Raw genomic sequence first — 26740 nt, 5'->3', positions numbered from 1 at the left:
AGTACAGTGGTTTCATTTGTGGGAATTCATGCCAACTGTAATGTGATAGCGTTCTGAAGGGGGAGTGAGGTGATCAAAATATGTCATGTGTTAGCAATTAATACCCCATAGAAGCGTAATACACCCTCTTTAATAGTACTAAAAAGTGCTTAGAAGTGCATAATATTTGTATGTCTTGTTTGGTGAAGGGGCTGTAACCTTTGACCAAATTTCACCAAATTGTTTAGTACACCTACACTATCAATAATGTGAGCATGAGTATAAATATTTTAAGTGTTATCAAAAAAACCTTTCTAGTGCTACATATATATTGCTGTAGAGTCTCACCGACACAAATGGTTTTAATCTATCGCTTCAGTAGAGAATAATATCCAAAACTCTTCTCATACAAAGCGTGAAAGTGAGTACCACAAAACTACTACTTTTGAAAACAAATAGTCTGGAGTTTGTGGAGTTTGACCAGACTTAGTTTTGTGCACAGTTAAGGAGAAATTTAACTTTTTTGAAATCTATTTATATACTTTTGTCAAATGCGTTACAGTCTATTCAAAATAATATGACATTCCCTTCCATTGAACCCCTCTACCCCCATGATTTTAACATGTGCTAAAATAAAGAACATGAGGCTGAGTACAAAATGTTAATATGATGATGATATGACTTTCATCCTATTTGAGTGTCTGTGATGAACAGTCTGCAGCTGTCAGTGACGTAACAAAGGCAACCAATAAAGTGGAGTTATGTGGATGCAGTTGTCCAATCAGGTGCTCCAGCTGTCAACCTTAAATTTTGTCCCCTGCTTTCTTCAGATCATAATCATATACGCTGACAAAATGACGATCATTCTGAGGGTTCTAGGTGTGATCCTGATCTGGACTCAGGGTAAGTTACAACACTGCTACATTTGGTCTTTATCTTTTCCTTCATACAAATACATAAACGTTTTTATTCCAGCTAAGGCACAATCTCAACCTCCATTCTCCCAAACCACAACTCCAGGAGCCACATTAAATATAAACTGTCAAGTCTATCGTGGTTCCAGAACGCTGGTCTGGTACAAACTGGACACCAGCAGGAGACTACAACTGATGGCATCGGCAAATAGCCATAAAGGTCAAATTTTCTACAAAGATTCCCGATACTTAGTGAAGTCTTCTGAAGGTAGCAGTACTTTGACAGTGTCAAATGTGACCTGGGAGGATGCTGGCATGTACCACTGTGGAGTCATGAATGAGTACGATGTCAGCTTTGGACCAGGGACTGAGGTGGTGGTTGATGGAAAGTCCAAACCTCCACCTTCACTCCTGCCATCTGTTCCTCCTTCACTCCTGCCATCTGTTCCTCCTTCACTCCTTCAGTCTGTGGTCCAGAGTCCAGACTATATCAAAGTGCAGCCAGGAGATTCTGTGACTCTCAGCTGTTCATTTAACACCAGCCACTGTGCAAAAGACCACATCAGTGTCATATGGAAGAAAAGGAACTCAACTTCAAAAATTATTTCATGGGGCAATGGAACCAAGAATATTGTCTGTGAGAACCAAATGAGCACTGGAGGAACTTCATGTGTTACTGACCTGACTATGATCTGGATGGACCTCAGTTCTGCTGGAGATGAGACCTACCTCTGTGAAGTGACTGCCTGTGGACACACACTGCAGGGCAGAGGAACTAAAGTCCACCTGTACAGTAAGAACAAGTTAACAATAACAGCTTTAGTAGTTTAGTTTACCATTAAGAGGATATTAGTAATTAGCAGCAGATTTAACCCATATTATTTCTGTAGATGGAGAACCTTGTACAAAAGGATCATTTGATGTGTTTAGTCTGAGCCCAACAGCTATAGCTCTGATGGGGTTGAACATTGCTTTCGGAGTGTCCGTGCTTGTGCTTGTGCTTGTGCTGGTGGTGTGCAGCAACCACAGAAAACAAGACCCAGGTATTAACTTTAATGTAGTTGCCCTGTTTTAATCATTTCAGAATTGCACTGTGAAAATGAATTCTTTGTGCTGATAGATATTGGCCGTGGAGCTAATCAGGACATCAAGGTCAAAATAATTTGTGGTCTATATTTTGATATTGTTTACTCTCGTCTGCATGTATAGGGATTGATTGTTTTTGCTCCTTTATAGGGTGAAGATGAAATCATGTATGCACGCGTGAATGTAGGTCCCATCAGAGCCACTGAAGAGACACCTGACGAGGAGGCATCACTTTACTCTCAAGTGAAGATTCGTCCAAAAGATACAACATCACATAAGTAGAATTTACTTAGATAATAATTCATCCGCCTTACACAGCACATTTACAGAAGCTCAATGTATTCCAATATGCTATGCACTTTTTTTTTGTTCTGTAGTTGCAAACTCTCTCTCTCCCTCTTAGAAGTACTAAAGCGAGTGAGCTAAGTGAAAACCATTATCTTGCATATGATAAGTGCCTGTTATAAAATGTTTTGATTGTTGATTATTATTTGATTATCAATAAACAATCCTCTAAAAACCTGACTCTGTACCAAACTGCATAATACAACTTGTAGTGGCTTGTATTTACAGCTATTTTTTTTAACCTTTTCTTTTACCTTTTTTGAGCTGCTAGCTACGAGCCATCTTCAAAAATGTAACTGTCTTGTTGGTGACATGTCTGTTGTTACTTCTAGGGACATGGTAAGTCTGCACAACCTGTCAAGTTCCTCAGGCTGACCACACTTCAGGAAGTAACAGCAGCTCTGACAGATGACTAAAATTATATTGAAAATGTGCATTCTTGCTGTGAGCAGGGCCCTCTCCACATATCTGACTTGTAATTTGGCCTGGTGGTGTAACCTGCTCGTCTCCATGGAGATATATAACTAAGGCATACTGTTCAGCAATCAAGATTCAAGATTCAAGATTCAAGATTCAAGATTTCTTTATTTGTCTCCCTTAGGAGAATTTTTTCTTGGACCAATGGGCTGCTCACACCACAAAAAAACAAAAACAAAACCATACCCAGGGTGCTGTATATCTCTCTCAACACACACACTCATTTCTACCTCATTTATCATTTAACAGTTCCACCAAAACAGGCACAAATGAATGTCTATATCTGTTATATTTCCACCGTGGTACCCTGTACCTCCTCCCCGAACTCAACAGTTCATACTCAGGGTACAACACATGTGTCGGGTCTGAAAGAATGCTCCTGGTCTGTCCCCTCATGGCCTGTTTGTAAAGTTCTTGAGGGCTCAGAGGGACAGCACGAGCAAAGCAATGACATCGCCATGGTGACAAACAAACAATTGGCAGACCCTATAACAGAAAAGTTCCATGGTGTACCTTTTGCAGAATAAACCAAAAAATAACACAAAACCGCTGTGATGTCCATAAAACATTCATATCTGTGAGCATACTTCAGATCTGTACTCAGAAACATGCATGGTATTGCCGTATATTTTGAGTGATTTAGTTTTAGACGCTTTATGTGACAATAAGTTACTACGACTAAAATAATCGACATCTGAAGGTTTCTCATCAACTTGTTGAGATGGTCGGAAAAGGTCACTCATTATGTGACATACTACACACCACAAGACAACAAATATATCATACTAGAGCGCCCTGGGCCCAGGGCCTTGAAACTTTGTGGGTTTGAAACTATATCAATTCTTGGAGGTTTACTTTATTTTTGTGCTATGACAAGAATATATATGAACATAGAATGAGATATGAAACAATTTATCTCAACAACCCATCTCACAACCCTAGACCTTAGTGGACCAAACTTCGCTGCTGCTCTTGTATAAGAAATCGCTGGTGCTGCAAACAAGACAATGTGCGAGATATTCCTACTGTGTAAAAAGTACAAAGTGTGTCTTTATCTGCGTCATAGCAGGTTTGTAAAAATCAACACATGGAGAAAAACAGAGAATGTTCTTTTCTCCTTCTACTGAATAACCTACCCTTAACAAAACCTTTTGTTAGAGGTAGGTTCTTCACAGATATGACTGTGGATTCTCAGATTGGAAAAATTATGGAAAGCTTTTCAAGGAGCATGAGATGAGCCAGACGTTGTCAGTTTGAATTACCTTGTTTTTTACTGGACTGCATGATTTGGTGCTTAAATTTAATAACATTTTCTATGAATGTAATAATTTTATATTATAAACATAACTTTACAAAACAAAATGCTTCAATATTATTGAGTAGCCTATAACAATGCTTAAAGGTGCTGAGGGTTTTGTTTTACTTGCTTTAAACTACAGAGAGGGGTCTAAAAATGTATTAGCCTAGGGCCTTAAATACATGTACACCACTCAGAATACTAATATAAGCCTGAGTATAAATATTTTAAGGGCTATCAAGAAAAGCCTTTTAAGTGCATGCATTGCTAGAGCATTTTCAACCACACAGTCAGTTTCAATCTGTCTCGCCTGCAGAGCATCACGGCAAAAGTTCTTCTCATGGTTAGCATGAAGATGAGTACCACTAAACTACTACTTTTGAAAACAACTGGTCTACAGTTTGGGGTTTTCAGTCTAGATATATTTTCTGATTTGATATACACTACTGATTTAAATGATAATGTATGTGGTGATCACACTTAGTATTGCTCACAGTTAAGGAGAATTTTAACTATTTACATACTTTTGTCCAAAAATCACTCGACAATAAAGTGCTATACTGTCCATTAAAAATGACCAACAGTCCACAGTTGTCAGTGACATTACAAAGGCAACCAATCAGGTGGACTTATGTGGATGCAGTATGTGTTCAATCACGTGGGCATCTGAATGGACAATTCAGCCTATAGTCCAGAGTCCAGACTATATGCAGCCAGGACTCTCAGCTATGCATTATACATCAGACTCTGTAGGGAATACCACATCAGTGTCAGGTGGAAGAAAAAGAGTTTTACTTCAGAAATACTTTCATGGAGCAATGAAACCAACAATATCTTCTGTTAGAACCAACTCGAAACTGGAGAAACTCCATGTGTTCATAACCTGATCTGGAATATCTGCTGAAGATGAGACCGAGGTGACTGCCTGTGGACACACACTGCAGGACACTGGGACCATGATTTATCAGCACAACATTACAACACGTAAGTTCAGTATGTAGATATATGATTAGCAAAGATAATAAGTACCTACACAGTGGCACAATTTTTTTTTTCTTTACATTTTTTTGTAGTTGGTGCCCTCTCCACGTATCTGACCTGTAATTTGGCCTAATGGTGTAACCTGCTTGTCTCCGTGGAGATATATAACTAATGCACACTGTTCAGCAATCCAGACAAAGCTATGACATCTCCATGGTGACAAACAATTGGCAGACCCTACAAAAGAAAAGTTACATAGTGCACCTTTTTCAAATTAAACCAACAGAGAAAATAAATATTTAAAACAACACAAAACCACTGTAATATCCATAAAAACATCCATATCTGTAAGCATACTTCAGATTTGTACTCAGAAACATGCATGGTATTGCCATGTATTTTGAGTGATTTAGTTATGGTTTTACGTAATAACAAGTACTCTACTCCTGGTATAATCAACATTTGAAAGTTTCTCATCAGCTTGAGATGATGGGAAAAGATCACTCATTGTGTGACATACTACACACCACAAGCCAACAAATATATCATACTAGAGCACCCTGGGGCCAGGGCCTTGAAACTTTGTGGGTTTGAAACTATATCAACTCTGTGAGGTTTGCTTTATTTTTGTGCTATGACAAGAATATATATGAACATAGAATGAGATATGAAACAATGGCACTTTATCTCAACAACCCATCTCACAACCCTAGACCTTAGTGGTAAAAAAGATTAAATACAACACACATCTTGTTGGAGGGAGGTAAAATGGAAACATTTATCATGGTTAATTAGGATTAAACTATTTTCATAATATAGATATAACACAGTATGAGACATGGTTTATATTTCATCAAAATATGCATCCCATCTGTAAATGAGGAACCAATCAGGTTATGGCACTCGGACGTATTGGCCAATCAGATTGCTATGCCCAGACCTTAAATTTCATCCACAGTTAATTATAGATCAGACTCTTGTTGAGAAACGATGATTGTCTTTCTAGCTGTGGTCCTGCTCGGGCCTTTGGGTAAGTAACATAATCAATACTTTTGACAAACCTTGTCTTACTGACAACATGTTTCTCAGTTAAGGCTCGTCAGTCGGATATCTTACTATCAACAACTCCTGGGGCCACATTATATGTAAACTGCAAAGTCTTCAGCAGTCTGAAAACACTGGTCTGGTACAAACTGGACAACAGCAGGAAACTACAACACATGGCATCAGTAATTACCAATAAAAGGAAAACTCTCTACACTGAAGAGTGCTACTCGGTGCAGTCTTCTGAAACTAGTAGTATTTTGAGTGTATCCAATGTGACCTGGGAGGATGCTGGCACGTACTACTGTGGAGTCATAAACGAGGACGATGTCAGCTTTGGACCAGGGACTGAGGTGGTGGTTGAAGGAAAGTCCAAACCTACACCTTCACCCCTGCAGTCTGTGGTCCAGAGTCCAGACTATATCAGAGTGCAGCCAAATGAATCTGTGACTCTCAACTGTTCATTTCACATCAGCCTCTGTACGAAAGACCACGTCAGTGTCAGGTGGAAGAAAAAGAGTTTTACTTCAGAAATACTTTCATGGAGCAATGGAACCAACAATATTGTCTGTGAGAACCAACTCAAAATTGGAGAAACTTCATGTGCTCATAACCTGACCCTGACCTGGAAGGAGCTCAGTTCTGCTGAAGATGAGACGTACTTCTGTGTGGTGACTGTGTGTGGACACACACTGCAGGGCACTGGGACAAGGATTTATCTGCACAACATCGCAACATGTAAGTTCACTATGTAGATATATGATTAGTAAAGGTAAGAAGTAGACAGTGACACAAATGCAACATTCAACTCATTTTTTGTTTTTGTTTTTTTGTTTACATTTTTGTTGTTGGTGTATAAAATTCAACATAATTCCAATTTGCAGAAATGCTTGTTTTCCAAGTCTATAAAAAATGTTTCACATTCACTTTTTCAGATTCCTTCTATCCAAATGCCATCGCTCTGATTTGGTCATACACTGTGGTTGGACTGGTGGTGTTTGCACTTCTGTGGGGGATTTGGAGAACCAGCAAAGGTACTAAAGGTACTGCCCTTTAGTCCTGTAGAATTTCAAGGGAGATACCTGTTTTTACACTTAAAATAATTACTACAAAAAGTATGTTATTTTGACAGAAAAGGACTCTTATGATCGAAGATCTTCTTACAACAGTCAGGTCAGACTACTATTCTACTACTCATTTGTGCAAATAACCAAGCAAATCGGAACTTCTTCTTGTTTAATTATTGCACTTTTGAACAAAAAATAAAATATATATATATATATATATATATATATATATATATATATATATATATATATATATATATATATATATATATATATATATATATATATATATATATATATATATATATATATATATATATATAATATTTTGAGGGACTACCTTTAGCTAAAACTTCGAGTGAACATCATATTACCACATAAAAGAAAAAATAAATAATCTAGATGTTTATATCTGCAGTTTGTTACAATGAAATGCTTCTGTCAAGCGATTAACACTTCACAGTGCTATTATAAAGCAGTTTTAGATCAATACTGCAGTTTTCAAAGACCAAAATTTTAAATGAGAGTTGACTTATGTTATAACCAATATAAAGATAATATGGCTTTAAATAAATCTTGTAATTTCTTCTTTTTTTTTTTTTTCCCTTTGTTTTTTCCATTTTCTAATTTCAGGATGACACCCTCACAGATGGGAGCCTGGTGGCTTCTTGCCGACTGACAACAATGAAACACAGACGACACCCAGAGATTTACTCTCAAGTGTGGTACCGTGGTCACAGTGAATGAACTTAAATTATTTTTATTGTAACTTTGTATATTAGCAATTATTTTTATGGAAGAGAATTTTAAGATTCTGATTCTTTTTGACACTATTTATGTATTGTGTTTCTTTGAAATAATTGATAAATACAATCATCATATCTCGTTTTTTCTCAAGTATATATATCAGAGAACGATACCTACAAAAACAAAACACATTTGCTCACAATGGCCACAGTATGAAAGTATGAAATGTACACACATAGTCAGCAATATCAGCAGAGAAACATCAATATAAAATGGAAAATAAATAATAAATAATAAATAATAATAAATTTTTAAAAGAAATTACTGGTGTTGCAAGCAAGACAGTGTGCGAGACATCCCTACAGTGTAAAAAGTACAAATTGTGTCTCTATCTGCATCAGAGCAGGTTTATAAACTTCAACACATGGAGAAAAAGTTGACTTCTACTGAATAACCTACCCTTAACAAAACCTTTTGTTAGGGGTGGGTTCTTCACAGATATGTGACTGTGGATTCTCAGAATGGAAAAATGGTGGACACCTTTTCATGTAGCATGAGATGAGCCAGACTTTTTCAGTTTGAAGTACCTGGTTTATAGTATACTGCATGATTTGGTGCTTGAATATAATTAAATTTTCTATCAATGTATCACTTTATTTTATAAACCTAACTTTACAAAACAAACTGGTTCAATATAACAGAGTAACCTATAATAATGTCTAAAGGGGCTGAGGGTTTTGTTATACTTGCTGTAAACCACACAGACTCGAAATGTAGTAGCCTAGGTCCCTGAATACACCTACACTGGTATAAGCATGAGTAGAAATATTTTAAGGGCTATCAAGAAAAGCCTTTTAAGTGCATGCATTACTATAGCATCTTCAACCACACAACCGGTTTCAATCTGTCTCCCGTGCAGAGCATCACGGCAAAAGTTCTTCTCATGGTTAGCATGAAGCTTTCTTTAAAAACGACCAACAGTCTGCAACGGCAGCCAATCAGGTGGAGTTATGAGGATGCACTTGTTCAGTAAGATGGGCATCTGATTGAAGAGCTGGACTTGCACTCACATAATTTATTAACTCAATTACCTTGTTAACAACGCAGCAGGAATCAGTGCAATATGAATCTGTGCAATGTAAGGGTCTGTGCCATACACTTCAATTCATTTTATTTTTATAAAACCCAAAATCACAACCACAGTTACCTCTTAGGGCTGTGCAAGATAATTGATTTAACCAAGAGAAAGAGCCATCAATAGTATAACAGTCAAAACAAGCAAATGGATAACTGTCCCAGAACATTTTCTGTCTGTAGACCATCCTTATCAGCAAGGAAAAAAAACAAAAAAAAAGGCAGATCTGTGCAGGACTAATACGCATCAGTTTGTAGAGTTCAAATCTGTAGGGCCAGAACCCACAAACTTTTAAAGTGGACTTATTATGCGAAATAGACATTTAACCATGTTATACTTTTTATACATGTTATAGTTTTTCCTTCTCAATTACCCACTTGAAGTTGTATTTAGTGTTTCAAGAATGTTTGAGTAATATTTATACTGTATTCAAAACGTCATTACTCCAATCAATCCTTTTCCATAGCATTATACACCCACTACTCTCTACTTACTTTGTTTTTCAATTGTAATTTCTTAAGTGGTGATACATCAGATTCATTTTTACCTGTAAAAATGTTCAGTCAACTTATAATAGATTAATGTATTTATTTACTTTTTGCCTTAAGCCCTAAGAAAGAAAGTCGGCAACCTACTGAGTAGCCTGTAATAATGTCAAAAGGTGCTGAAGGTTTGAGAGGGGCCTCAAATTTGAGTAGCCTAGGGCTTGTAAAACCCTTAATCCAGCCCTGAATACACCTATACCAGTCAAAATAGTAATATAAGCATGTGTATAAGTATTTTAAGGGCTATCAAGAAAAGTTTTTCAAGTGCATGCTTTGCTACAGCGTCTTAAACCACACAACATGTTTCTCCCTGCAGAGCATCATGGTCAAAGCTTTTCTCATGATTAGCATGAAGGTGAGTAATACTAAATGACTGCTTTTGAAAACAAACTGTCCATAGTTTGGGGTTTTCTGATTTTATACATACCACTGACTTAAATCATAATGTATGTGGTGACCAGACTTAGTATTGTGCACAGTAAAGAAGAATTTAGTCTTTATAAAATGTATTTACATACTTTTGTTGAACTCAACAACAAAGTGTTTTACAGTCCATTAAAACAATGAACAGTCTGCAGCTGTCAGTGACATAACAAAGGCACCAATCAGGTGGATTTATGTGGATGCAGTTGTCCAATCAGATGCTCCGGATTTCTACCTTAAATTTCATCCCCTGCCTTCTTCAGATCATAATCATGTCTGCTGAGAAAATGACAATCATTCTGAGGGTCCTAGGTGTGATCCTGATCTGGACTCAGGGTAAGTTACAACACTGCTACATTTGGTCTTTATCTTTTCCTTCATACAAATACATAAACGTTTTTTATTCCAGCTAAGGCACAATCTCAACCTGCATTCTCCCAAACCACAACTCCAGGAGCCACATTAAATATAAACTGTCAAGTCTATCGTGGTTCCAGAACGCTGGTCTGGTATAAACTGGACACCAGCAGGAGACTACAACTGATGGCATCGGCAAATAGCCATAAAGGTCAAATTTTCTACATAGATTCCCGATACTTAGTGAAGTCTTCTGAAAGTAGCAGTACTTTGACAGTGTCAAATGTGACCTGGGAGGATGCTGGCATGTACCACTGTGGAGTTATAAATGAGAACGATGTCATTTTTGAACCAGGAACTGAGGTGGTGGTTGATGGAAAGTCCAAACCTCCTCCTTCACTCCTGCCGTCTGTTCGTCCTTCACTCCTGCCGTCTGTTCGTCCTTCACTCCTGCCGTCTGTTCCTCCTTCACTCCTTCAGTCTGTGTTCCAGAGTCCAGACTATATCAAAGTGCAGCCAGGAGATTCTGTGACTCTCAGCTGTTCATTTAACACCAGCCACTGTGCAAAAGACCACATCAGTGTCAGATGGAAGAAAAGGAACTCAGCTTCAAAAATTATTTCATGGGGCTATGGAACCAAGAATATTGTCTGTGAGAACCAAATCAGCACTGGAGGAACTTCATGTGTTAATGATCTGACCCTTATCTGGACGGACCTCAATTCTGCTGAAGATGAGACCTACCTCTGTGAAGTGACTGCCTGTGGACACACACTGCAGGGCAGAGGAACCAAAATCCACCTGTACAGTAAGAACAAGTTAACATGAATTTATTTTACCATTAAAAGAGTCTTTTTGACATTAATATTAGGGTAACCTTCTAGAATAGTATTCCACTCTCAGTCAGGGAAAACACTAGTTTCCCAGCTTAAAGCATGTACAGCTGTGATTGAAGAAACATGTGAAACATGTTCATGTGTAACCTAAATTGTTTACGAGCTGGACATGTGCAACACTCAATTTATTAATTTATCAACTTGAGCACCTTAACTATGCAGCAGGAACCAGTGCAATATGAATCTGTGCAATATAAGGGTAGTTCAATTCAATTGAATTTAATTTTGTAAAGCCCAAAATCACAACAGCAGTTGGCCCTTAGAGCTGAGCAAGATAATTTATTTAACCAAGAGAAAGTTAGAAAATCAACTGTGAAACAGACAAAACAAGCAAATGGACAACTTTTCCAGAACATTCCCTGTTTTTAGACCCTCCTTCTCAGCAAGGAAAAACAAAAAAAAAATGGCCAGGGCGTTGATTCCATAACACAGAAGCTTGATAAGCGAAAGCGTTCCCTCCTGCTGTGCTTTTAGACACTCAAGGAACCACCAGTATTCCATTTTTAGAGCGCAGTGCTCTGTTTGGATGATATGGTACTAAAGCATCTTGCAAATACGATGGAGCCATGCCCTTTATGGCTTTATATGTCAAGAAGAGAACTTTAAATTTAATTTTAAACTCGACAAGAAGCCAGTGAGAGGACTCCAGCACCGGGGTGATGTGTTCTCTTCTTTTAGTTCCTGTTTAGTGCTTGGCTGCTGCATTTTAAACTAACTGAAAGCTTTTTATACAGTTTTTAGTGCACGCTGCTAGTAGGGAATTAAAGTAATCTAGCCTTGATGCAACAAAAGCTGTGAATGAGAGCTCTTGGTCAAATAAGACTTCAAGACTCCTTACAGTAGAGCTTGAGGCTACACTGACATTGTCCAGTGTGACTATCTGGTCAAATAGAGTGTCTTTTTTTTTTTCTTTTTTTTTTTCAGATAATTACTGCAGATAATTATGTGTCATCCAGGTTTTTTATCCTTCACACAGGCACTAAGTCTGTCTACTCGATCGGTCTGATCTGATTTCATTGATGTGTACAGCTGTGTGTCATGGAAGTGAAAGTTAATGCCATCTTTCCTAAAGATTTTACCTAACAGCAACATATAAAGTGTGAACAGGATTGGACCAAGTACAGAACCCAATGGCACCCGTAGGCTACCTTAGAACACAGCGAGAAACACTCATTTACATCAGTGACAAACTGGTACCTATCATATAAGCAGGATTTAAACCAGCTGAGGGCTGCCCCTCTGACACCTATGTCACATTCTAACTTCTACAGCAGAATGTTGTGGTCGATTGTGTCAACAGAACCAGGACTGACACCAGTCCATTGTCAGCAGCTAATAACAAGTCATTTGTGACTTTGAGTTGTGCAGTTTCTGTGCTGTGGTGAGCTCTGAATCCTGACTGAAAAACTTCAATTAAATTATTAGCTTACAACTGTTTTAAAGAGACAAAGGGAAGATACAGATTGGCTAATAGATCAGGTTCAAGATTTTTTAAGATTTTTTTTTTTTCCAGAAGCAGTTTAATCGCATATTAATGCATATTTGAAGGACTGGGGAACACAGACATTTTCTAATGGGATATTTATTATATTAAGGATAGCATCTATAGATGTCTATCCATAAAGGCTGAAATTATCTCTGCTTTGCTGACAGCAGTCAATCTGTCTAGTATCAATAGCAGATTCATGTGGCACACTAGTTTTACAGCCTGGGCTTGCTCAGTACTAACTGTAAGAGTAATTTTCTTGAATTTATCTCTAATGGTTGTGAGTTTGTTGTTAAAAAAAACAAAAAAAAAACCACACAAAAAAACCAACTTATAATACTATACTAATAACCTGAAAAGCAAACTGGTTTTATAACATAACCTACAATACAAAACTCTAACTTGTGATTTTTTTTTATTTATTTATTTTTTACATTTGTGATATTGGTCTATAAATCAATTCAACATGCTTGTTTTCCAAGTCTATAAAAAAATCATTCACATTCCTTTTTCAGATCCGTTCTATCCAAATGCCATCGCTCTAATTTGGTCAAACGCTGTGGTTGGACTGGTGGTGTTTGTGCTTCTGTGGGGGATTTGGAGAACCAGCTATAAGACAGGTACTGCCCATATAGTCCTGTAGAATTTCAACAGAGCAATACCTGTTTTTTACAATTTTAAACAATCACCACAAAAATGTATGTTATTTTGACAGAAGTGAACTCTTATTGTCAAAGATCTTCCTACCACAATCAGGTCAGAGTTCTACTGTTCTACTATTCATTTGTGCAAATAAGAACTGCACTTTTGGGGAAAAAAAAAACAAAAAAAAAAAAACAAATCTGTATGGATTGGGGCAACTGACATTCTGAGCCAAAAAAAAAATCTGTTTTCATCTATGCCGTTAAGCCGTTTTAGATCAATATTGCAGTTTTCAGTGAACAAAATGTAAAATGAGAGTTGACTTAATCAATAATAAGGATAATATGCCTTTAAATAATTAATTAAATAATAATCTTGTAATGTTTTAGTAGTAGTAGTAATAATATAATAATAAGAAGAGGAATTTGTATTATTATTATTATTATTATTATTATTATTATTATTATTATTATTATTATTATTAGTAGTAGTAGTAGTAGTAGTAGTAGTAGTAGTAGTAGTAGTAGTAGTAGTAGTAGTAGTAGTAGTAGTATTAAAATCCTCTGCATATTAATTTTCTAATTTCAGGATGACACCCTCACAGATGGGAGCCTGGTGGCTTTTTGCCGACTGACAACAATGAAACACAGAGACCCAGAGATTTACTCTCAAGTGTGGTACCGTGGTCACAGTAAATGAAGTAGGATCAAGTCATTTTTAGTTCTAACATTGTATATTACCAATTATTGTTATGGAAGAGAATTTTAAGATTCTGATTCTTTGTTTTCTATCAAGCTGTTTCTGTATTGTGTTTCTTTGAAATTTATGATAAATAAAATTCTCGCTCTTTTCCCCAAATATGTTTACCAGTTTTCTTCTAAACTACAAAAAAAACATACTTGCTCAGAAGCAGTATGAGAATATTTACACACATAGACAGTAATTTCAACAGAGAAACACCAATATAAAACAGAAAATAAAGAGAATACCTTTAAAGTGTCATGGTACCAGGAGACTAAAGTCGTCCAACATCTGTTGAAGGCTGCCTGATGAAGGTCAAGTGTCCAAGTGTTGTTGCTGCTATTTTGTAAAGAAATCACAGGTGCTGCAAGCAAGACAGTGTGTGAAAAACATCCCTACAGTGTGTAGCAAAAAAAATAAAAATAAATAAATTCTGCCAACTGGACAAATTGTTGTAGGAGTGAAGACATTTCACTGCTCTGAAGGGAGAAGCTAACTACACTGAAACTCAAAGCGCCTATTGTTTACAGTTTCTGTTTGTAGGCTAGGCCTATTGGGCTACCCTAAGTGTGCACTGTGCCTGAGTCCTACTTAGCATACTCATTCAAGCCCCTAATGAGTGATTTCACACTGAATAGCATCCTGGCTAGCCCAATTGTTTTCTTTGTTTTGCTTTGGGTCTGAGGATGGATACATAGGGATAGTCTGAGGGCCATATTCCTGTTCAAGGAAGGATTGTCTTTCCTTACAAAAATTGCTTCTTTAACTCCCCTCTCAAGCCATTTCTTTTCTCTGACTAAGATCTGTGCCTCACTATCTTCAAAGGAGTTGTTAGTGGCTTTGAGATGGAGATGTCCGGGGGCCTGGGGTCCCAAGGAGCTCTCACGACGGGTGTCGGTACATTTTCTTATGAAGTGACTGTTTAGTTTCTCCAATATAACGCTCACCGCAATCTTCAATACACTGAATGGAGTAGAGCACGTTGCTTTGTTTATGGCTCAGTGTTTTGTCCTTTGGATGAACCAGTTTCTGTCTGTATCAGGTCTTTGTAGGTATGACGTAGACCGGAATTTCTTACTGTCTGAAATTTCTTTGAAGTCTTTCAGACGCACCAGCTGTGTAAGGGATGGTTACACATTTCCTTCTAGGTTCATGTTCCCTGTTGTTCTCTTTTTTAGCTCTTTAAGGGGGACTTGGATTGAAGTCCCACTCTGGATGTCCACAGAGAGGGCTTTCTCCATTCACTTTTCCCTCTGTTTTAGCGGGAACCACTTGAGCTCTCTGTTGTAGCATATGGATAACTTCGAGTTCGTGCTACAGTGGATGGTGTGAATCAAACAGCAGGTATTTGTCAGTGTGTGGGTTTCCTTAAGACTTCTACCTGGAGTCACCGGTCCTCTTCTATAGTTACTGCACAGTCAAAGAAGTCCAAATTGTTGCTTTCCGTGTGAACTTGATGATCTACAGCATTAATATGTGCAGTAAAGGGTTCCAAATCTTGATTTTAGTCTAATTGTCATCCACGTATCGATACTCATGTGTGGGTGGAGTGCTTGAAAATGAGGCCAATGCTTAGCCGCGTAATCAGCTGAGTTCAGAATCACTATGCATCTCCGTTTGTCAGCTGGCAAAATGTTGATGCTATGGTCCTTTTCTATAGCACTGAGAGCCTTCCTTTCCTCTGATGTTATGTTGGAGGTGCTCAGTGAAGTTGGGGACTCCAGGTAGAAGTCTACAGGAAGCCCACACACAGTGACAAATACCTGCTGTTTGATTCACACCATGCACTCCAGCACAAACTTGAATGACTATGCAAAGTAAGACTCAGGCACAGTGCACTCTTAGCACAATAGACCTAGCCTACATACAGAAACTGTAAACAATAGGTGTTTTGAGTTTCACTGTTGCTAGCTCCTCCCTTCAAATAGACATAAGGCAATGTCCACCAGTGACCTGATCAGAATTAAAGAAGCAGCTTGGGTGAGCAGCGAAACATCTTCACTCCTACAACGTTCTGTCCAGTTGACAGATTTTATTTTTATTTTTCTATTGATCAGACCTGGACAACTGAGGGACTACACAGATATCCATACAGTGTAAAAAGTACAGAGTGTCTTTATCAGCATCAGAACAAGTTTATTAAAATCAACACATGGAGAAAAAGTGGACTCCTTCTACTGAAAACATGCAATGCCTCTTTTGTTAGGGGTAAGTTGTTCACAGATATGTGACTGCGGACTCTCAGATTGGAAAAATGGTGGACATCTTTTCAGGGAGGATGACTTTGTCAGTTTGAAGTACCTGGTTTATAGTGTGCTGCATGATTTGGTGCTTAGATGAAATATTATTTTAATATCACATTGTATTTTGTTGTATTTTGTTAATGGTGTTTTATAAGCCTATTAAAGGGCTCAACATTTTTTGTATGCAAGACACAATAATAAAATAGATTGATTCATTCATTGTAACAACAAGCACTTCAAGTAGCCTAAAATATTGTCTAAAGCTGCAGAATGTTTTGTTTTACATGCTTTAAAACTACAGAGTGGGGCCTCAAAATGCAGAAGCCTAGATCCTCTAAAACTCTTAATCCAGCCCTGAATACATGAACACCAGTCATAATATAATGAGTATAAATATTCAACATAATTGCAGTGTACAAAAATGTTTAAAGTTTATACATTTTTTGTTTGTTTGTTTGTTTGTTGGTAGGTTCGACTTTTCATATTCTCTCGATTTAAATGTGTCACTCTGATTGGAATTAGAATTAGAATTTCCACATAGCAATATTAGTTTTTTATTGTTTTTAAAAATCACCACAACAAAAGTATCTTATTTTGTCAGAGTTTTGTGGCAGTAGATCTTGTTACAACCATCGGGACTACTGCTTTACTATACATTTGTGTAAATAACCAAGCAAATTAGGGCCTCCCATATTAGGAGCAGCCACGGAAGACCGGAGATTGAATTTTTTTTTTAGTAAATGTAAGTACGGAGCTCTGGGCGGAGATAGGGGAAGGTGAAAACAGACATTTTATGTATAGAGATGTCAAGTGATAATGCCACTTCCGGGTCCAATTGGCTGAATTTTTTTTTTTTTTTTTATTTTTTTTTTTTGCCACAATACCTCCTGCCTTGGACCAGCTGGGAGTTTGGCTGATTTTTCATGGTTGGAATGAAACAATGACTGAAAGATGATAAATACTTCGGTCAATACAACTCCACTTGATCCTTAGTTGTTGTTGTTTTTTCTCTTCATGTTCAAAGAGTTCAACTGAAATGCACCCTACCACTTCTTCCTGGTCTCTATAGCTAATTCTGCAATTTCTTTTTACAGGCCTGTTGAAGGCAATGATTCTATTATATTTTCTGATGTGAAATTGATGCGTTATTAACCTTGAAATAAATCAGAAGGGTAATGTGGGTTTATGCAGCACTGTTCAAGCCAGCTGTGGTCCTGCACAAGACTCTTAAACAACCTGCTGGCCCTCCGGTTCATGAATCTATTAAAATAACAAACACATGTTGAGAATGTGTCACGCATGGAAGTATAATGGTGCAGCGTGGTTATAGCATGGGGTAACAACAGAAGTTAATAAGACATTTGGAAACCATGGATCTATTAAAATAACCGGATATGTCTCTATGTCCACTCTAGCTAAGCTTAAGCGCTGACTGGTTAAAGCCGTCACGTGCGATGTGAATGAGCCCAATTGCGGTGAATGAGCCACAGATTTAGAACATGGTTCAAAAGCGTAAACAATATAATTTATCATTTGTAATTTATTTATTATTCCCTTGCATTCTTCGTGGCCACTCTGACAGAGGTTTGTGCTCACTCTTGTCATGCAAAGTCTCATGGGGGTTAGTTCTAAAGGAGATTGTGACAAACAGGCAGAGGTGAAGGGAAAACCTATTTTGAAACTTTAATTATACTTTCGACACATGATGATTTCAAATTTTATTGGACAAGCACTTCTTGACTTGATTGCCCTGACTGCACGTTATTGACACAATTTATTACAAACAGAAAATAATAATAATAATAATACATTTTATTTATAGGGCGCCTTTCTGGGCACTCAAGGTCACCTTACATACAATATATATACATATACAGACAGTTAAAATCAACATTTATGAACATACAGTTAAAAGCATTCAGATAAAAAACATTGAAAAAGGACAGGGCAGTTGTGGATTATAAAGAATATGCCAGTCTGAACAAGTGGGTTTTAAGAGTAAAAGTTATTAAATTTTTTAAACAAAATATTGATGGAGAGGAACAGAAAATATTTAACTCCTTGTATCATGGGGGCATAAATGCAGTTGTGCATGGGCTATTTTCAAGCAAAATCTCTCAAAAACAAAACAAAACAAAACTGGAGTTTAACAGTGCCCATCCCCCTCTACTTCTGCCTGTCAAATCCTCACATTTCTCTTCTAAAGACATGTCACTGTCATCTCAAGCTAAGAATGTGTAAGTGTATTATCATTTGACAAAACAAAAGGCAGGTTATTTTTACACCTCGCCTAACCACACTGAAGTTTCCGCCTTTCTCACCAGCAGTGCATCATGGTCAAACACATTTTGTTGCACGATTAAAGCCACAAAGCAACAATCAGCAGAGGTGTTCACTCTGGGACTGAGAGATATAACAGAGACTGTGGTTTTGAGAGGCCATCTGCATCAGCAGTGCACAGACTTGATGACATTTTTATGTCAGTTAATGTAGATCACATCTAAATTATTATTTTTTCCTTAATCAACACTAACATATAGAGATAAAATCCCTGTCCCATGTTCAGATTGCCTTGAGTCCAGAATAAACACTTTGCCAATATTTTACAAAGATGTAGTCTGGTCAGCAGTGAATCTATTCATTTCCAGATGGGTGTGATTGACAGGTGGATAAGCAAACTTGGTGAACTTGAGATGAGAGAAATTTGAATTTAATTACAAATAAAAGGCCAATGAGCTCCTTGTCTTCACATGTGTCAGTGAAAAAAATCTATTCTGATTGCACAATTATGTTTGGTCAGGCTTGAGACACAACAAAGAGTGTGACACCAGACTGATATTCCTCTGTATAAAAAAAAAATAAATAAAATAAAAATAAAAATACAGGTAGATTTCACTCTGGACTTGCTGGGGCTTCCAACTGTTTACCCAGTGTGACTTGTAACTTGTAACTTTAACAAAATGACAACAGTAGACACCTGCTCCTGATCAGTCAAAAATACTGTATACAATGGTATGAGGTTTTAATCAAAAGAGAACTGACATTTTGAGAATTCATTTGAGATGCAGAATTTAAAAAAAAAACTTTAGGGACCTACTTAGGGTGAAGCATTATAATTTGATTCTGAGCAAAAAGTTGGATTCCCTTTGCATAGAATATTTGTGGTGGTACAAGACATTTTCCTCCCATAATTTCTTTTCTAATATCCTTAAAAATCCTACTTAGAGCAAAACCTATAGGTGTTGTTCTCTGGATATACTAAAGCCTAAGTATAGGGTGACATTAAATAAGGAAATAACATCTGCTTAAATAAACCCTTCAAATTGGAAAAAAAAAAAAAAAAAAAAAAAAAAAAAAAAAAATATATATATATATATATATATATATATATATATATATATATATATATATATATATATATATATATATATATATATATATATATATATATATATATATATATATATATATATATATATATATATATATATATATATATATATATATATATATATGTATATATATGCCAGATATAAGGCAGGAGTGCAGAGTTTCTACAGGCCTCTCAGTCTTCACCATTGTACAATCTATTTGTAGAATATATCTGTAAAAAAATCATACATGAGCATTTGAACAAAGATCTGAACCAAAAAAGCAAAACAATAATTATTGGCTGACGCATCTGTTTGAATATTTTTTTACAGCCAATCAGGCATGAATTTCTACCATCCAATCACAACACTCCAGTCTCAACTTCACATTACTTTACTGCCCACGTCGCTTCAGAACCCAGAGAACACTCCTGCCCTCAAAAACAATGACTGTGATCTTCACCTGTGTCAGTGTTCTGCTCTGGACTCTGTGTAAGTAACACCATCAAACAATGTTCTGGATAGTTTGATACATTTAACAAAACCTTTATGTTGCATTTCAGGTGCGTCTCAGCAACGTGTAGTCCAACAGCCTGACTGTTTCAAAACGGCAAAACTCAGGGAAACTGTGGTAATAAAATGTGTGACCAAAGCTATTTGGAGAACTAGAGTGTGGTACAAACTGGGCACCAACAGGAGTCTACAACTGATCGCATCAACTAATAATTTGTATAAGCAAAATGCAGCTTTTGATTATCGTTACTCAATGAATTCTTCAGATTCTGAAACCACTTTGACCATAATGAACATGATGAAGGAGGATGTTGGCACATACTACTGTGGAATAATCAACACACAGGATGTTCTCTTTGGATCAGGCACTGTTCTGGATCTGAAGGGAGAGTCAAAGCCCATGCAGTCTGTGCTCCAGAGTCCAGACTATATCAAAGTGCAGCCAGGAAACTCTGTGACTCTCAGCTGTTCATTTAACGTCAGCCTCTGTTCAGAACAAACCAGTGTCACTTGGCTTAAAAGTGCTCTTACAACTGAAATTATTGTTCAGACCAGTGGAAATAAGAGTAAATTCTGTGGAAACGCTGGAGAAACGCCTTGTGTTCATAACCTGACCCTGAATGATGTAACTTCTACAAAAGATGGGACCTACCTGTGTGTGGTGTCTTCCTGTGGACACTCACTCACTGGGACAAGGATTCAAGTGTATGGTAAGACAACTGACAACTTTTAGGGCTTTTATTTGGTAATGCCTCATATACTTTTACTCTCATTTGGTCATTTTGGCACTTTGTAAAGCCAATCAGGTTGTTGAGATCCACCATCAGTGGACCACCACCAGGAAAGTTACATAGTGTTCCTTTAAATACAAATCTAAATTCTACAAAGAACCCTTTTTTTTTTTTTTTAGAAATATGATTCAAATGTCACCCAACTAATCTTTCTTGTCATCTTTTAACATGATTATACTACAGCTTGAAGTAGTAGTACTAGTAGTAGTAGTAGTAGTAGTAGTAACAGTAGTAATATAAATAAACCCAGAGGTGTTGATGAATTATATGGGAAACCCCTGAAAACAGTTATCAGTTGCATAGCATGACCAGTTTGCCACAATGTAATACAGGTGTAGAGTAAGTATCTTACCATTTAATGGAAAATTGTGAATATAATTTCAATCAGTCAAAATGCAACAGACAATATCAATGGGTTTAATTGGCCTGCAAACAGTTCTTAGTAAAACATGTAAAACAATTTAAAAACAATAATTCATACACATTTTCTACATACATACCATGAGGGCCTTTCAACTGCTACAGTGAATCGACAAAAAACTTTTAGTAGGATTTCCATTGCACACTGTTGGGTGGTTCATTATTTTTCACAGAAACGATAAGTATTCTGTAATTTCACACACATTGCAATACGGGGTAACTCAGGGTGGCTGTTTAGGGCTTTTGTTATTTTCAATATTCACCGATGACCATTCTCCTTTCATACAACAGTGATTCCCAACCTTGGGGTCGGGTCCCAAAAAGTATTTTAATGAAGATATACATGTATGTTTTTTGATTCTATGAAGTATTTTATTGCTTTTCTATAACATCTATATTAGCCAGAAAATATATATTTGTCCTATAAGACAGTAGCTTATTAGGCCAGAAAATGATGTAGGGGTGGCAAACGTATTCACAGACAAAACAGGAGTTGCTCGGAGAAAAAGCATGATCTAAGACACACTCTTAGATCATGCTAAAACTGTGATATATAAATAAAAACACCATATACCACCATATTTCAGCTTGCTTCAACAGCTGTTGTATTGTAATACACATTTTTATCTATAATGCAAGTAAAAAGATAAACTGTATTTTTTTGCAAAGTATGTATAAATGTTTAGATTTAAGGTCTATTTTTGTCTTGTCATTTCTTGTGCATATTTGTTTGCTTTTTGTTGCTTTTTTTTGTTGCAACATTGAAATTTCTCCATTGTGCAGACTATCACTCCTTACTTCTGCCACATTAATGATGTTGGTGCATTGACTTCTCGAGCTTCCTTGAGCCTTGAATATCGGTGCTCTTATAACAGTATACTACTCTTTACACATTTTTTAGAACTTAAAATTCACTATGAATTTCTGTTTCCGTTGAAGGCAGTGACGTCTCTGAGTTGTCTGACGTTAGCCCGACTGTCATTATCTTGACTGTGTTGAACGTTGTTTTCTGTGCGGCTGTGGTCGTCCTGGTGTGGCTGGTTTACAGCTACAGGAAGAATCAACATAAAGGTACTGACCACATTCACATTACAAACACATGAGAATGCCATTTCACAGTCTCACATCCAAGTAACATACTGTTAATTTTACAGAAGCAGATTCCTGTCATGGCTCGACTTATGATGAACAGGTCATAGTGATATTTTTATTACATATTTATGAAGATATATTTGCTTATGTGGTGCTTGCTTTGTTGTTTTGCAGGCTGAAGGGGAGCTTACTTATGCAGGAGTAAATTTGGTGCCCTGTAGCGCCTCCCGCAGGTCAGCCTCAGTATTGCCCCGAAAGGACCATGTAGTTTATTCTGAAGTGAGGAATCAACAAGACCAATTACCAAAATGTTACTGAAACATGAAGTCACTTATTTCTCTTGAACTCCGTGGCCCTTAGCTCTTCAAACATGTCTCATTTTGTATTTTTGGAGCTTGACTGAAAATAAATTATCTGAAATGACAAAATTAAGTTTATTTGCATTGCCTCATAAACAAATAAATAATACAGTCCAAGTGCTGTCAGTGACTATGTTTAAGTTCTTACATTGACTGTGCTTGTTGTCCAGTTTTTCATGGGTTTCAGTCAAACACTTCCTTTCTGATTTGAAGCATTTTGTGATGACCTTCCCCATTCAAAAGATGTAATATTATGAATATTATTATGTGTATTGTGTTGCTATAACAACATAGGACATTGCTCTGCCACATCCTTCAAATCAGGATGGAATCCCTGAAGCTCAAGAATAATTTCTCCAGAGAAGTGATAGACCGACAGACCACTCTAGCCACAGATGATGGTCATCTGGTAACTTAGCTTTAGCAATAAACCTTAAACTACTACACTAAAACTATTAAAACTGCAAACATACAGCATGAATTATTAGTATTATTTGTCTCTATTCCCTCTCTACAGCTGTTAGAGGAGGACCTTTGGTCAAACTGCCTAGAAGTTGGGAAGAGAAAACTTCTAATACTAATGGTATGCACAGCAACACAGAATCATTTTGAGTCTGGATTTAAACATTGTCAGAGTAGAGGCCTCATATCTTCAGGAACAATGTTCCAGATTTTAGATACATCAAACTGAAACACTGACTCTACATGAGAAAGCCTTCTTTTCCTCCCAATATCAAGCCTCTTAAATTAACCTCTAAGGTTCTCCCAGGCTTGAGGCATGGCACATATAGCTCTGATCTAGTGGTGTATGTTCAATATTGCCAACATGACAGATTTTTTTTTTTTTCTTCAAACAATAACTTCTGAGTCACCTCACTCTTATTAGACATTCATCCATCTTCTACTCCATTGTCCTGGAGGCCAAAGTCAAACTTCTTGTTGCATGAACACAATAGTTCTCTTTCCACTCAACAGTTCATGCTGCCTTGGCCTGAACTCTTGAAACATACTTGTTCTTCAATCAAAGCACTTGTTCTCCATTGTGGATGGCTAGCACTCAGAAGCATGTTTGACTTTTAGGCTGAGGCTCAAAGACCACACCATACCAAGTGATATTGACATGTTTTCCTGTCCATAGAAGATAGAAGATACGATTGGTCTTGCTCTGACACATCACCTTGGTTTGGTTTGCTATGAGAAACCAGAGGCATAATTTTAGAGCAACAGTGTGGTGTAAAATGAACAAAATGTAAAATAATAATGCATGTGTTATAGATTATAACTACATACAAAAACGTGTTTTTGGTTGAAGTGCCAGCAAATCCAACAACCAACCAAAGACCATGCAGACTGGGACAGGGACCAAGACGTGTATGGTAAGAAAAAAAGTATTTTTTTAAAAACAAATTATCTACATTCTAGTGACTTTATTTTCATTTTGAACATACTTTTGGTGATGTCGGGTAGTAAAAGCCAAAGTTAAATCTGTCAGCTGGACAAAAAGTTGTAGGAGTGAAGACATTTCGCTGCTCATCCGAGACGCTTCTTCAGATCTTGTCAGATTGCTCATAGACACTGCCTTATATCTATCTGAAAAGAGGAACTAACTACCCTGAGCTGTTGTTTAGAGTTTATGCATGTTGGCTAGGTCTATTGAGTTACACTAAAGTGTGCATTGTGCCTGAGACCTACTTAGCATATTCATTCAGCCTTCATGGGCCTACTGGCTAGCTTCATTGTTCTTTTTGTTTCCTTTGTTTCTTTGTGTCTGAGGATGGATCTATAAATAGGAGATATATGGTGTCTAAGGCCCCAGTTCCTGTTCAAGGAAAGATTATCTCTTCTGACAAAAATTGCTTCTCTAACCCCCCTCTCTAACTCCTACTCCCTTCTCAAGAGAGGGGAGTAGGAGATGCAATTTTTATTAGGTGAGACAATCCTTCCTTGAGTGAAATCCTGCTGTGAAGAGTAAGGGCACATGAATTTGTTGATTGATCAGTGCTTGTTCACATTCCATACTGGGGCCATTCCCTCAACATTAGGCATTATTCTGACAAATAGAGGTGCAAGGTTACCAACACCACTAATAGGAACATATAGACAACAGTGCTGCAGCAAGATAGTCCCTGCAAGTTTTCCAATTGACATCGACCTATAGCTGGGGTGAGTTTAACCATATATTTCAAGCACACGCAAGACATCAAAACAGATATGTAATATGTGCAAAAGACATGTTGCACCAAATCAACTACACTGTTTGAACTCGTATGATCCAATCGGAAAGCTCCACTCTCAACTTCATATTCTTCCTCTGTCAGGTAAGACCAAAATCCTGTTTTCTTATTTTCCCAACACTGAAAAAAACTATCACAATCTCACAATCAGGATTTAGCAAACGTAATGTAGAAGAGCCTCCCATTTGAAACTTAGTGCATGCCCAGCAATATTACATGTCCATAGAATGAGTTATTACTTGTGAAGACATTTGGGCTTCCATCCAGCAGCTAAAATGTCTTGATTGCAAAACCAGTGTGACTAGGGTGTACACCATCTATTGCTGCAGCATTACTAACACAAAGGCTTTTTATTTTCACACACTGATAATGGGGCACATATATTACTGCTCTCTATTCCATGCTACACCTTGCATTCTCTCCAAAAACCTTTGCCCTGTACTTCGTCTCATCAAATTCTGTCGGGTGCATAGACATTGCGCAGATCGCTATAATTGCTAAAGTCAACTTTAAAAATCCATTAGAAGGAGTTACCACCTCAAATAATAGACTAAACCATGAAAGGGTGACTGGGTAGTCTGGGTTACAGAGAAGTATTGAATACAACACAGAGCAACATGCACTGAACAACGAGCTATTTGAACAACACCTGTCAGCGTACATCCATTTCTAGCAGCAGAAAACATTAACAACATTTGAGTTAATGAGACACACACATGTGGATGTATTTGAAGGCACACCTGAAGAAAGAAGCCATTACTCAAAAAAAAAAAAAAAACAATCCCAAAAGCATAAAAATCCAATCTCAGTTTGCAAATGCACACAGGGACAAAGACTTACATTTCTGAGACATGTGCTATGGTCTGAAGAAACTAAAATTTTACCGTTTGGTCATAATGAGCATCATTACATTTTGAGGAAAAAGGGGGAAGCTTGCAAGCCTGAGAACACCATCAGAACTGTGAAATGCTGTGCTGTGTGTGGCAGCATCATACTGTGGGGTTGTTTGCTGTGGGAGGGAGTGGTTCACTTCACAAAATAGATGGCATCATGAGGAAAGAACATTATATAATGAAGCAACATCGCAAGACATCAGCCAGGAAGTTAAAGCTTGGGCACAGATGGGTGTTCCAAATGGGCAATAAAGAATACTGCCAAACTGCTTACAAAGTGGCTTAAAAATAATAAAGTCAATGTTTTGGAGTGACCATCATAAGTCCCTGATCTCAATCCTTTTGAAAATTTATGGGGAGTCCTGAAAAGGCATGTGAGAGCAAGGCGGGCTTTAAATTCCTGCCAACTATTGTGAGAAGCTTGCAGAAGGGAAAGAAATTTTTGACCCAACTATTGTAGTTTAAAGGCAATGGTACCAAATGTTAATGAAACATGTCTTAACATCGAAATAATAGAATAGAATAGAAATAACTGACCTAAAACAGGAAAGTTTACTGATTTCATTTCCAACAATGAGAGAAAAAACATTGTATGTTTTTGTTTTTATCTAGTGCATGTAAAATTGTGGTTTTAACTGTATATATTAGAGCAGGGCAGCGAT

General features: G+C 37.1%; 1 protein-coding gene across 1 annotated transcript; it reads left to right on the top strand.

Annotated features, from left to right (window-relative positions):
• The first annotated feature begins 1163 nt into the window (after window positions 1–1163).
• Window positions 1164–2432, top strand: LOC129457093 (uncharacterized). Its single transcript, XM_055228958.1, has 4 exons — window positions 1164–1686; window positions 1784–1936; window positions 2014–2045; window positions 2130–2432. The coding sequence occupies exons 1-4, from the start codon at window positions 1209–1211 to the stop codon at window positions 2259–2261; spliced, it is 795 nt and encodes a 264-aa protein (XP_055084933.1). The 5' UTR covers window positions 1164–1208; the 3' UTR covers window positions 2262–2432.
• The last annotated feature ends 24308 nt before the right edge of the window (window positions 2433–26740 follow it).

This window comes from Periophthalmus magnuspinnatus, chromosome 18 (assembly GCF_009829125.3).
Source record: "Periophthalmus magnuspinnatus isolate fPerMag1 chromosome 18, fPerMag1.2.pri, whole genome shotgun sequence".
NCBI classification, from domain to species: Eukaryota; Metazoa; Chordata; class Actinopteri; order Gobiiformes; family Gobiidae; genus Periophthalmus; species Periophthalmus magnuspinnatus.
This window is presented reverse-complemented; position numbering and strand designations above follow the sequence as displayed.